Source organism: Varanus komodoensis, unplaced genomic scaffold (genome assembly GCF_004798865.1).
Source record: "Varanus komodoensis strain SLA01 unplaced genomic scaffold, ASM479886v1 scaffold3, whole genome shotgun sequence".
Classification (NCBI taxonomy): Eukaryota; Metazoa; Chordata; class Lepidosauria; order Squamata; family Varanidae; genus Varanus; species Varanus komodoensis.
In genome coordinates, this window is record NW_025335761.1 from 13,989,680 (window position 1) to 14,002,302 (window position 12,623).

General features: G+C 39.3%; 1 protein-coding gene across 17 annotated transcripts in view; it reads left to right on the forward strand.

The window, feature by feature from the left end:
• The window catches only part of GPHN (gephyrin), a 375,414-nt gene that overhangs the window by 198,958 nt on the left and 163,833 nt on the right, over positions 1-12,623 (forward strand). For 15 of the 17 annotated variants that reach the window (XM_044436487.1, XM_044436489.1, XM_044436472.1 and 12 more), the window contains one exon: positions 9,554-9,648. The exons of the other annotated variants lie outside the window; for them this stretch is intronic. In XM_044436487.1, coding sequence (XP_044292422.1) covers positions 9,554-9,648 — 95 coding nt within the window. The remainder of the gene's footprint in view (positions 1-9,553; positions 9,649-12,623) is intronic. 17 annotated transcript variants of the gene reach the window in all.

Genomic DNA, 12,623 nt, shown 5'->3' on the forward strand with positions numbered 1-12,623 from the left:
TTCTGGAACTCCCTAGCCTTCTCCATGATCCAGCGTATGTTGGCAATTTGATCTCTAGTTCCTCTCCCTCTTCGAAACCCTGCCTGTACTTCTGGTAGTTCTCAGTCCACATATTGCTGGAGCCTAGCTTGTAGGATTTTGAGCATAACTTTGCTAGCATGTGAAATGAGTGCAATGGAGCGGTAGTTTGAACATTCTTTGACATTGCCCTTCTTTGGGATTGGAATGTAAACTGACCTTTTCCAATCCTGTGGCGACTGTTGAGTTTTCCAAATTTGCTGTCATATTGAGTGTATGTATCACTCAATCATATTGATTTAACTGTATCGTCTTTTAGGAATTTGAATAACTCAGCTGGAATACTGTCTTCTCCACTAGCTTTGTTGTTGCTAAGACTTCCTGAGGCCCATTTGACTTCACAGGATGTCTAGCTCAAAGTCGGTGACCACCCCATTGGGATTATCAGGAACGTTAAGGTCTTTCTCATATAGTTCTTCTGTGTAGTTCTTCTTGTGTGTAGTTCTTCTGCTTCCATCCTACCAGTATTCAATTTCAATTTGTTGGCCCTCTTCCTGTCCTCCACTGCAGCTAGGCATGCCCCCAGGTGACTCAAAGCCACACCTCACTCAGATGTAACACAGAAATTAATATCAGTACCATCTGTGTATTGATGACATCTCATTATATGGTAATTTCCCTCATTACCATACCCAGTGATTTCATATAGATATTTAAAAACATTATGACAGGATCTTCCACAGCACAAATGCCAAGAGATCAAGGTGAAATCCCCAAATGCCACTGTCTAGAACAAACCTTACATATAGGAATGAAATCACAGCAATTAATGGAATAGTGCCTCCCCCACATTCTAAATGCACAGAATTATAAAATATAATTCACTGGGTATCATCCTGTCCACTCAGGGTGTAGCACTCATGTGGGCAATTCCTATAGGTTTGAGGAAGCCCCCTCTCTGTTGCCTTCCCTGGTGTATATTCATGCAGAGTGAAGAGTCATTGCAGAAAATGAACACTGGAGTATTTGTTGGCTAGTTAGATGATGGGGTATGGGAGGTATACCTATTCCTTGTAATGGCCTGTGGTACTGCTTGTGTTTGTTTGTGTATGGTGGGAGTATTCTGTTATCAGTATGAGAACCTAGTCCTATGTCTAAGGTGACCTTAGAATATTTCATAGAATTTTAGCAATGTGAAACCATTTTGATTTATTATTATTTATTCAACATATTCCACAGATTAATTAGTCCCAAGGACTCTGTAAGTGGATTTAAATAATGTGTCCTGTGGAGTTTCCACATAAATGACACAGTGGCTTCCATAGTACAGGAGCTGTACTCAGTTCATTGGTGTAGTAGACATAGAAATGAAGAAGCAAGTGCAGAGCTCTGTTCAGCTACTTGGCCATGAGCCATAAACTAAGCAATGACAGCTACATCAAACGTAGTTAAAACAACCCATTTAAATGAGGTCAGCATGCTGTCAACCAAAAAAAATATGATCTCAAGCTGGGCAGAAAAGTTTCTTCACTATTTATATCACAAATGTAAGGGGAAATATCTTAAGTCCACATATGTGTGCTGCCTGTTCACTTGTATTTAAATCATGGCATAGCTGGTCTATACTAACACTTCGCAACTGTGCTATTTCACAGCTTGCTCATTCTCCATGCTCATTACAGTTTAATTTCTTTCCTCATCATCTGAATTTACCAACAATGTACATCCAGTCTCCTAACCTCAAGCTTTCCTCTGCTGATTTGGCGTAGTATATTATAAACTGACACTTAGTTGCTAAGCTTATCAAGAAGACATAGCAAAGATCACTGTGTTTGATCAAGTAGTTAATCCAGTATAATTTAGCCACAACATTTCAGGTTCTTGTCTGTTGACAGTTAAAAGCTCAGGCCTACCTTGATGCCTGATGTTAGCAGCTTGAAGGTATCCTGTGCAAAGCAGAAGGAACAACAACTGTGCCTTTCTCTCATCCTGCCTTGCATCTTCTCTTGATTGGCTTTCTCGGTTGTCTAACTGGGGTGCCTTAGAGGGGAAGGAAAGGAGGCCTGACCAGTGTGAGATACCTTGTATTCTGCTCTCTCCAGCATTCTTCCTTCCCTGCCCCAGAAACTTTCCCTTGTCCAAGCTCAGAAAGTAGCTCACTTCCACACCTGTTGTGGGGGGCCAAGGAAGGAGGACCAGAGCTCTGATTCCAGCTCCAAGTTAACAGTGCTGTTTTTGACATTGGTTCTGGGAATCCAAGCTCTCCTGTGGTCCCTAATTCATATATGTGTCTTCATAATTTGTATGGAGACATATAAATGAATGTATTAATTGTGGAGCTGGAAGCAGATACAAATATTTAAACTCAAATTTGTCTTCCCTGTCCCCACTTCATACTCTGGAGTGGAAATTAAGATGGATAGAACCATTGAATTAGAACAATAAGTAGCAGGAAGGGGATAAATCTATTCCATACGCTAGTGTAAGATAATTGAGCAAGTTCATATGTCACATTAATGCACCCTGGAATAAACCCCGGTGGGTTGTCTGGTGTGTGAAGAACTCACAGTGCTTCTGGCTGACAATTGAGTTCACCATACATTATTCTCTTCCTGTTTCCCCTGTGGTCCTCTGGACAGTGCTATAGCACATGGGTGTATCAATATTAGCACCATAAAGACAACTTCCTAGGTCAGAACAGGCTTCCAGGCCATGGGCCATGTTGAGTAAGCTCAATTCAGGAAGAGGGACCTATTTAGACTTTTATGTATAGGATGGGGTATAAAAGTCTTGAATGAATGAATGAATGAATGAATGAATGAATGAATGAACGAATGAACGATCGATCTTGGGCTAGTGAGTGTGGGTAAGAGTGAATAGTGAATAAGGCATGCTGGAAAAGATCAGGCATAAGACATTTCTCCTTAAAGAGATTTAGGCTGAACAACTCTGCAAGGAGGATGACCCATTGTCCTGAGACACTTGGAAAGTGCCCCATCAATAGTAGCCAACAAGCACAAGGAACTAGTCCTTTTACTCATAGAAACAACACTTAAAGCTATTAATAAGCAATCAAGCATCCATCCTACAATTAGCTTAAGTCTGGAAAACTCATTCCCATAGTGGCAGGTATAAATACCAAGTTCTGAACAGAGACCTAGCACCCCACCCTGTGGTCACCTTGTGTCCTTCCTGCCCACACAAAGGACTGCTGTCTACTCCACAGGACAGATTGGCTCCCGCTTCCTTTCATTCTGTATTAGCTTCTCCCTCTGTTAGGCAGGAGCTCTTTATCTCTTTAGAAATACAGAGATGCACTAGCAATATTTGGTTCTGAGATAACACCAGGTTAAAAGCTTGTGCCTTGCTCTATATTTTCTGCTGAATGAACTTTGCTTTCTAGGTGTTGTATACAAGTATGTCTGTGTGAATGCAAAACCAGGGTTTGTCCTTTCTAGCAATACATCAGACCCCAGCAAAAGATTCCAAACCTTTCAAGGCAATCTGGCTGGCAAGCACCTCTATTTGAAGCATATGGCTCCCCAAGATGGCATAACAGTATCCCTGGGGCACAAAAGAGTTTCATGCACAGGATTCTACCATCACAACAAAGATTTATAGTCTTAAGAAATCACTATACTTAATGTCACATTTCAGATAAAACTGCTTTGCTGGACTTGCTGTCCTTTCCATTTTTAATGTTTCATAGCCCATATTTATTTTATAATCACATTGCCTGCTAGCGAAGACTCTTTGTCAAAGTCGTTTTAATTCTGAATCTAAGAATGGTCTTGAATTCTATTGATGGGCTGCATGATCATTGTTTATGTGCTGTTTTGCATCTTGCACTATCTCTGAAGCTTTTTCAGAACTAATATTATCTTCAAAAGATAATTCTGTTCAAGAAAAAGTAACCTTAATACTTAGAGTATACAATATATCAATATGAAAAACAGCAATTTCTAAAAGGCTTGTTTAATATTTGTTGAAAGAGGGGAAGTGATACATAAGCATGCATTATAAGGTTACATCTGCACTGCATGTTTATTTTGGCAACTTGAAGAATTGCTATAAACTTAATTGCTCACTGGTTTGTATCCATATGATAATTAATGTATATTGTTTGCTGAGTTGTCTGTTCACATAATATTAACTGTTCTGTACTGTAAAAACCTTTTTCTTGTACGCCAGAATTCATAACTGTTGAATCAAAGATACTTTTTACGTGTCTATGAGCTTGTGGATAGAATAACAAAACCATGCCATCACATTCAGTAGAGAAAAAAAAAAATTTTTTTTTAGAATGAAGTGTTTGACCCACATTCCTCTATAGACAAGCAGCTCATTTCTTCGCAAAACTTTGCTTGAATAGTATGACTATAAACTTGAGGGGGCAAACTGTGTGACTACATATACCTTTATATTAAACCAAACAACTCTTGCTTCATATAGCAATGCTAGAGAGACCCTTTCTCCCTGACATGCTATTTTGCTAGAAATAGAACTTTAAGAGAAAGATTTTAATAATTTAAGCATTCTGTAAGGAGACTCCAGAAACTGTTTTTCCTTATGGAGTCTCTCAAGTAAAAAAGAAATATTTGCATGCAGGGTTTTTTGTTTGTTTTTTGATGGGGGTGAGCAACCCTCACATGGCAATGAAATATCCAGAGAACTATGTAGCCTAGTGTTTAAAGATATGTTCAGAAAGGACTTAATTGGAAGAACATGAATCTAATTTTATCCTTCGTGTTAGACCATAGTTTTGTGTTTATTTCTTATTTTGCAGGAGTCTTAACTGCTAGACAGTAGCAGGCTTCACTGTACCTAGAAAGCTAAATCTTATACAGTCATAATCTCATGAGAAGTCTATAATCCAAGTTGATTTTCAAATCTGAGTCAGTTATATTATTAGAACTTGGGCATAACTCTTCAAATGAGTTATTAAAGGGGATTTAATCTTTTTGTCCATAGAAGTACTAAAACACTAACACAATATATTGGAAAAGCTAAAAAATACAACTTTTGGGATATTATTTTATTGTGATTTTTGTATAATGCATAGTAATAGTTCTATGCCTTACTGCTGTTACTGTGAAGTAAGTCCATAGCTTTGTTGGCCTTGGTAGCATGCTAGTTTAAAACATCTTGTGTACAAGCATTGTAGACTGTATGGATTATTAGAAACAGAGCTGCCAAAAAGAGCTGATAGTGGTTAAGAGAGGCTATCAAAAACTTTAAAATGAAAGTGCTTTTTGATAATGAAAACAGAAACACAACTAGATGGTTTTCAGGCATTCTACTTTTAAAAGAAATAAATGCCTCCATCTTGTCCCTGTCCATGGTGCTTCTTCTCCATTATATAATCCCAGCCAATCCATGATCACAAAGTGAGCATGTGACATTACATATCCAGCTGGGTTTGACTATATTATATCAATGGGGGTAAAGTTAAGACAGTTCAAAGTGGGAGAAATTCTTCAAGTAAACTGCTCTCATTTTGAAAGGGTGTCAGTATAGGTGACTGAATGATAGTGCTACAGAGCACTTTAACTCCTGTATGAGCCATTCCCTAATCAGTGAGAGGAATTACACTTTTTTAATAGGCCAAAGTCTTACCTATCACAGCCCAAATGTTTGCACCACTTCCAAAAGATGCTCAAAGCTGGGATTTGATGAGTCTCTACAGGATGGGGGTCTGCAGTTGAAGTGCAGTCTCTGAGACTTCGCACTCAGAAGGAAACACCCAGGAAGCTCTCAGGAGCCTTTTCCCTATCTGCTCTGATTTATCTATGCCAAATGTAATAGGGCAATCCTAGAGGATATTATGAATGATAATAGTTCATTAGGTTGGAGCAAATTTCACCCTAGAACCCCAAAGTTTTCTCCAGCATTGTAGAATGTGTCATAATATTGGGGGATCCAGTACAGAAGCTGGGTCACTGCTATAATCTACTTCAAATGGTGTCCCTGTCTAAAGGCAGAAAACTGTATTCCAAACCATTTCAATCTTCACTAATGAAGTTCTGAAAGATGCTTCTACTCTATTACAATAGTCTGACCTTGCATATTCAAAGGCATGAATGATAGACAATGATGAGTCTGATGGAAAGAATTACAACTTTCTCACCAAATAGTGTTGGTGAAGCTGCTGCTACAAAAACTGGGCTTTAAGGTACTTTGTTGGGTCCAGAAGATAGCCATGTGGCCAAGCTCTGTGTCATGCCTAACGACTCAGAGGAGTTGTTAGCACGTGTGAGAGAACAAGAAGCTCCCAGCAAGAGTCAGGCCTTAGAGCAAGAAGATTTCTACTTGGTGCCCATTGCACAAAAACCCCCCCTCCCCGCCACCTGACTTTGACGAAGTTTTTCTTCAGCCAGAACAAGTCAACATTCTTCAGAGAGATAACATTGCTAGGCAGCCAGTGGAACAGACCGTCGCTATGAAGAATGCCCAACAGAGGAGGAGACTTTGGTGTTTGAGCCAATTAGAAGCGAGGGGAAGTGAAAAAAGAAGGGAGAGGAGTTTATCTAGCCCTCGTGGGGAGGGGTGTTCCCGTCAGGTGAAGAGTGCGTGAAGAGTGCATCATAAATCTGAGATAGGTCAGAAAGGAGGGGGCAACTGTGTTGCTTAGAACTGCCATTAACAGCTCCTGTATTATTCATTGCCTGCTTATCTTTGAAGTTGTTTAGAATAAAAGGCTTTAAACCTGTATTGCCTGTTCCTGTGTGAGTAATTAGGAAGAGTGCTCCGGCCTCACGACACTCTGTCTATCCAGGTAGGGGCATAGTTGGTAGTTCAAAGAAGGTGCTCCTGGCCACCAGGTTCTCTTGGGCCTCTAGTGATAGTGCTGGATCCAGGACCCCCCCCCCCGACACAGACACACAAGCTGTGGTCTGTGTCCTTTAGGGGGAATGCAACCCCATCCAGGATATGGTGATGACCAGACCACCTATCAGTTGCACTTCTATCTTCTTGACTGGATTGAGTTTCAGTTTATTGACCCTCATCTAGTTCATTATTGATCCCAGAACTGATTCAGGACAGAGACCACCTCACCTGGATTAGATGTGAAATAGAGGTAGAACTAGGTATGAAAAAAGGTCTCAAAAAGGTTTATACATCATGACCAATCTTATTATATGCTATAGAACAGTGGTGGTGAACCTATGGCACACGTGCCGCAGCAGGCACACAGAGCCTTCTCTGTTGGCACGTGAGCCAAGACACCCAGCAGCCGAGCATCGGATAACAGCGCACATAGGGGCCATGCGCATGCTTGGAAAAGAGTAGCAGTGCCAGGCAATGATGTCACGAGCTGTGACTCGTCCAAGCTTTCGCATGGCCAGTCAGTGCGCTGCCAAGGATATATATATATATTCCCTTGGATTGGCTGTGAAATGTTTTTTCTAAACTAAAACCTCAGTGTTCAGGTTTTATTGCAGTGTTGACACTTTGTGATAAATAAGTGGGTTTTGGGTTGCAGTTTGGGCACTCAGTCTCTAAAAGGTTTGCCATCACTGCTATAGAAAGATCTTCTGCCTCCGGTAGTCTCATTTTCCTCAGGAAAAGCCCAGTTCTCAAAGTATTATTACAAAGAAAATGCCAATAGTTCCAATTTCTCCAAAGAAGGCAAGGATATAAGAAAAAACCCTGGTGATTATACTATTGGCCCATCTGATCTAGTATTCTATTCCTGTGGTGCCAGACAAGGTGCTTATGGCACCTTATCCTTAGAGGCAGAATATATGCACAGTAACACTCATCAAGTCATATTCTCCAGCAACTGGTGTTCACAACAATACTGTTAGGTTTTTGATGCTGGATTTTTGTTGTCTACAAGTATATATTAATGAAAGCTGAAGCACTGAGTTTTGTCAACCACTTTTATATAAACTACTGTTCCTAAAGTACTCATTGTCAAACTGTGACCAAACTTATGTCTAGTAGTGGGAACTTTCATCACTCCTTCTGTCACATGTATACCACTTTTCAAAAAATGTTAAGACACCTGGTAGGGTTCAACTTCCTCTGCTCCATGTAAGCAAATGTTTAAGCTATAGACCTTCCCCTGAGAAAGACTCAGATACCTCACTTTTGTTATTCCAACAAAGAATTCTAATGAAGTGATGTGTAAGAGTGCACAGGTAGGAATTTAGATCATATAGTTCACCATAGTAAAGCAGCAGTCTGATTGTTGAGGTGTGCAACACGGAGCAGGGTTAGAAGGATTCAAGAGTTCAGCTGACTTGAGACCAGGCCAGCTATGCAGTTGGACAAAGGGAAAGTGACACATTCCAAGCTGCTTTGGGCTGCAACCATGCAGTGCCCCTCCCACACAGAAAGTTCAGTTGCATCAAGGATAGCTTGTTTTCTTAATCCCAGAGGGAGCTATCATGTTTGCCAGTAGGCAGCCAGAAGAGCCAGGAGAGAACAACCTACAGGCAGCCTAGGCTCTAGCAGTAATCCTGTAACCTGTAACCCTTGGGCTAGAAGAAAGTACATTACCAAGACAAGGCAGCCTGATTCATTGCTACTTCCTGTACAAGCTCCTCACCTGCTTCCTGTGCACTTGTTTAAATTTGAGCTGACGATTCCATTCGGAACACCACAGAACATAAACAACTTTATGCAATTGTCTTTATTTCTCCCCTCATTCCCTCATCCCATAATGTTACAGCTAGCCATTAACAAGACGTGTGTTCAAGAGAAGGTCATGGATTCATTTTTAGGAGACTATGATAGTGTCCTTTGTTTTAATCTATTTTTAGTAAGTTCCAGTTTTATTTTAAAATAGGGTTTAATTTCTGAAAGATGCCCTCAGGGATATTTTTTTACAATTTCATATTCATTCTCACACTATAAGCTCTGATACTGTATTAAAAGCTTTAGTTCTTGAGTCTTTTATTTTATGAAATAGGTGACAGATACTATCACTGCACCCAGGTGTCTTCAGGTTGCAGGCAGACCATGTTTATGAAATTATTAATCACCCAGAATATCTGGAAAACATGCACTTTCTGCATAACAGAGTTGGATGCTTAGTCATCATTTTAAAAGACTATATTTTATTTAAAGCATTTATACCCCGTCTACGAGCCCTTTCCTTCTATTGATCATATATATTGTCCTGCTTACTCAGTTTTTCATGACAAATCTACTGGGCTGGAGGAGGCTATTACACAAATCACACATAATATTTTCATAATTAAAGTATTCCATAGCCACTGGTCACTAATCACTAATGAGCCAAGTGCCATTTTAATCAGTTGAGCTTTCTTGTGGTTATGTGGGCCTGCTCTGCATAAACCTAACACTTTGTGGTAGGCAATACAAATGTGATTGAAGGTGATATAAGGTTCCACTGAAACTAAATTTAGCAGGATGAATGACTCTAGGCCCTGGGTTTGTAGCATTCATTACTGAAGCTCATGCTGAGTAATTTTAGGAAAATGATGGAAATTTCATACATTTTACTTTAAATTTATTTTACTTTTTGTTATTTTCACTCAGCTTGCTGTTTAATCTTTGATTACAGGCTACTAAAGAAGTAATAGAACGAGAGGCCCCAGGGATGGCTTTGGCAATGCTGATGGGATCACTTAATGTTACACCTCTGGGCATGCTCTCTAGGTAAGAATGTTAACAAAAATAACAAAACAAACTATTTCTATAGAAATATTTAAGATGATGGAATGGCTTCATTGAGCAATACACCCATTCTTGGCCTCTTCCTTATTTTGTGGTTCTAGTTCTCTCATGAATCTTGATTTAACATTTAGGTGGCTCTGACACATGGTGTTCAGGGGAGGGAAAAGCACCTCAAGGCATGGATGGTTGACTTCAAACGTTCTGGGGCCAGTTTCTGAGCTCCAGAACCCCTGGGGGCTACACACACCCAGCTAATAATACTACCACTGCCTGATTGCTGTTTAAACTCAGTGATGGCAAAGATGCTTCATTTCTGTTTTAAAGCTAGGCTCATGGGGAGAACATCTTTATTGCATCAATTTGCTTTAAAGCAATGAAAATTATCCCTGGCACAGCACCAAAATTCAGTGGCAGTGCAGCATTAGTGACTCAAATGGGAACAGGGGCTGCAAGAAGGGGCCACATGTGGACCATGTGTTATCTAGCCCTACTTTAAAGATCTTATTTTTAAACTTTCTTGGCAAGCATCCCATATAATAATAATGTTCAACATTTCTACACAATTTATAAGCATTGATTTTAAAGGACTTTGTGTGCACTGCTTCAGTAATCCCTATAACAATTTTGTAAGGAAGGTCAATATGTTTCGCCTTTATTACTGATTGTGATGGGAGCTAATGGTGGAAGATACTCACCCAAGGCCTGTTCTTTGTGTTTGTGGCTGCCAGCAACTTGGCTATTCCTGCCCACACATCTGAAATGATGCTCACTTTTTGAACCATGACCACAGCCCCCAGACCACTGTAAGGTACTTTTTTTCTGATAGGATTTTTCTACATTAATACTTTTTCTACATTTTCTACATTAATACATTAAGATTGCTCAAAATCAGTCTAAAGTTGCATTAATGTACCAGCTTACCTTGAAGTAAGCCACTTTGAACTCAGTGAGACATGCTTTTGACTGTATAAGTGTATAATATATTTGAATTGCACTTCAAGTTACTATTACCATGCTAAAATTAGGGAAACTGAGATATGGATAGCTTGAAACCACTTGGCCATTGATCAGTTTGCATACATTGACCAGTTCTGGCAGTCACTCTTTTACAACAGTTTGTAATAGTTTCAGACACCACAAAATTAACCAAGAATAGAGTATGGAATATATCGTTTGGAATTTGTTTTCTGAAAGTTTTTCTTTCACCAATTGTCCCCAGCAAATCTTAATCATTCTTTATAAATGTCTCATCAAAGGATTTGCTGAGAAAGAAGCTTTCCAAGGTAAATTCAGGGGTTGTACAGATGATCCAAGTGTGTGCGTGCGCATAGCATAAAGGTTTTTGCATTGTGGTTTGCCTTCATATAACACAAGTGTGAATGAATTGGGTCCAGTGTAGAACATCTAAATGTCTTCAGAGAAATCTACTTTACTGAGTATATATTATTAGAGCTTATTACATGATCATGATAAGGGAAAAAAAGCAGTGGCATTCATTTTGTATAGCTGGTCATGTTAACTTTCAAGGTGAATGGTAAAATGAAAGATAGAATGATAAATATTTAACAGGAGTATATAGATTCATTCCGTGAAAATTAGATGGAAAAGTTAGTGGTTTGCCCTTTCCTTGCCAGAGAAAAATAGTGGAAGATGGACAGTATGCAAAACAGCTGCTGCACTTTTGCTGTTAATGTACCATGAGCATCAACTCAATTTTGCCAGTTTATGTTTTTGGCATACTGCTGTAGGTAACTTATGGCAGCAGTATTTCAGTGGTATAAGTGGAGCAATAGTGTTTCTCCACTGTCTAATATGTTCCATATGGGATTACCCCTATTCTGTTCAATTTTCCTTTCATTAAATATAAGGAAAAAGCCTATGAATAAATCAACAATGGAATCATTTTCAAATGTGTACAGTTTGTTCAAGCCTTTGTTTTCCTCCTTGTCCACAATTAAAAATTAGACCAAAACATCGATAAAAATGTATACATGGCAATGGAGATATATCTACAGATAACAAGAAGTGGTAGCAATTTATTTAGGAAGACAGGACACACAAAATAGAGATCTGAGCAAAAGACATCTAGCAGTCTAAGAAGAAAGAAATGTTTCCCAGGCAATATCAGTGTTTTTCCAGGTGATGTGTCTAACGTTTGAATGCAATAAAATAATTTGGAGTACAATTGCTTATGAATAAGATTGCAGTAATGCATAAAGCATATGCTAAGTGGCTTAATAACTGGAAGGCTCTTAAGACTCCAAAATATCAGGGAGAGGAAAAAAAGACTGATAAGGAAGCTCTCTAAAATATAGGTCCAAGCTAGAACTGCTGGCAAAATGCATGCTTTTCAGTTCAGTTCTGCCCTAATCACATAGAAAGAAGGGGAAATTATTTTTGAAAGAGTAACGGATTGTACAATTGAGTACAGGACATTCCAACCATCTGCTACTTACCTCCCCACAGTCCCTTTGTCTGAGTGCTTTTCTTTTACCAAGTACATTTCTGGAATTAGAACTCTTCTGAAGAAAAAACAGCTTTCTGGAAACAGATTGTGGGAAGGTAATTTGTATGATAGGACCAGTCCATGTTTCAATGCATTGATGTGATGATGTATGTCTAAGTTGGGCCTGAATCTTTTCTACTAGGTGACTAAGGGCGCAATCCTATGTTTGCTTAGAAAAAAAGTCCTACAGCTCCCAGCATTCCCCAGCAATTCATGCTGGCTCACACAAGTATTTAGCTAGCTTTTTTCCTTCATGCAATTTTCCCTGTATGTGATTATTCAGCAAATTAGTTCAATATGTGTGTAGTGGCACCCACCCACAGATATAGACACCCACACTATCTCAGTTGAAGGAATTGCTGCCAAATATTTCTCTGTGTTACTTATCTACACAATAATACAGTGGTGCACTGAAAACTGTGTATGTCTTTGTGAGCCTACAGTATCTTCT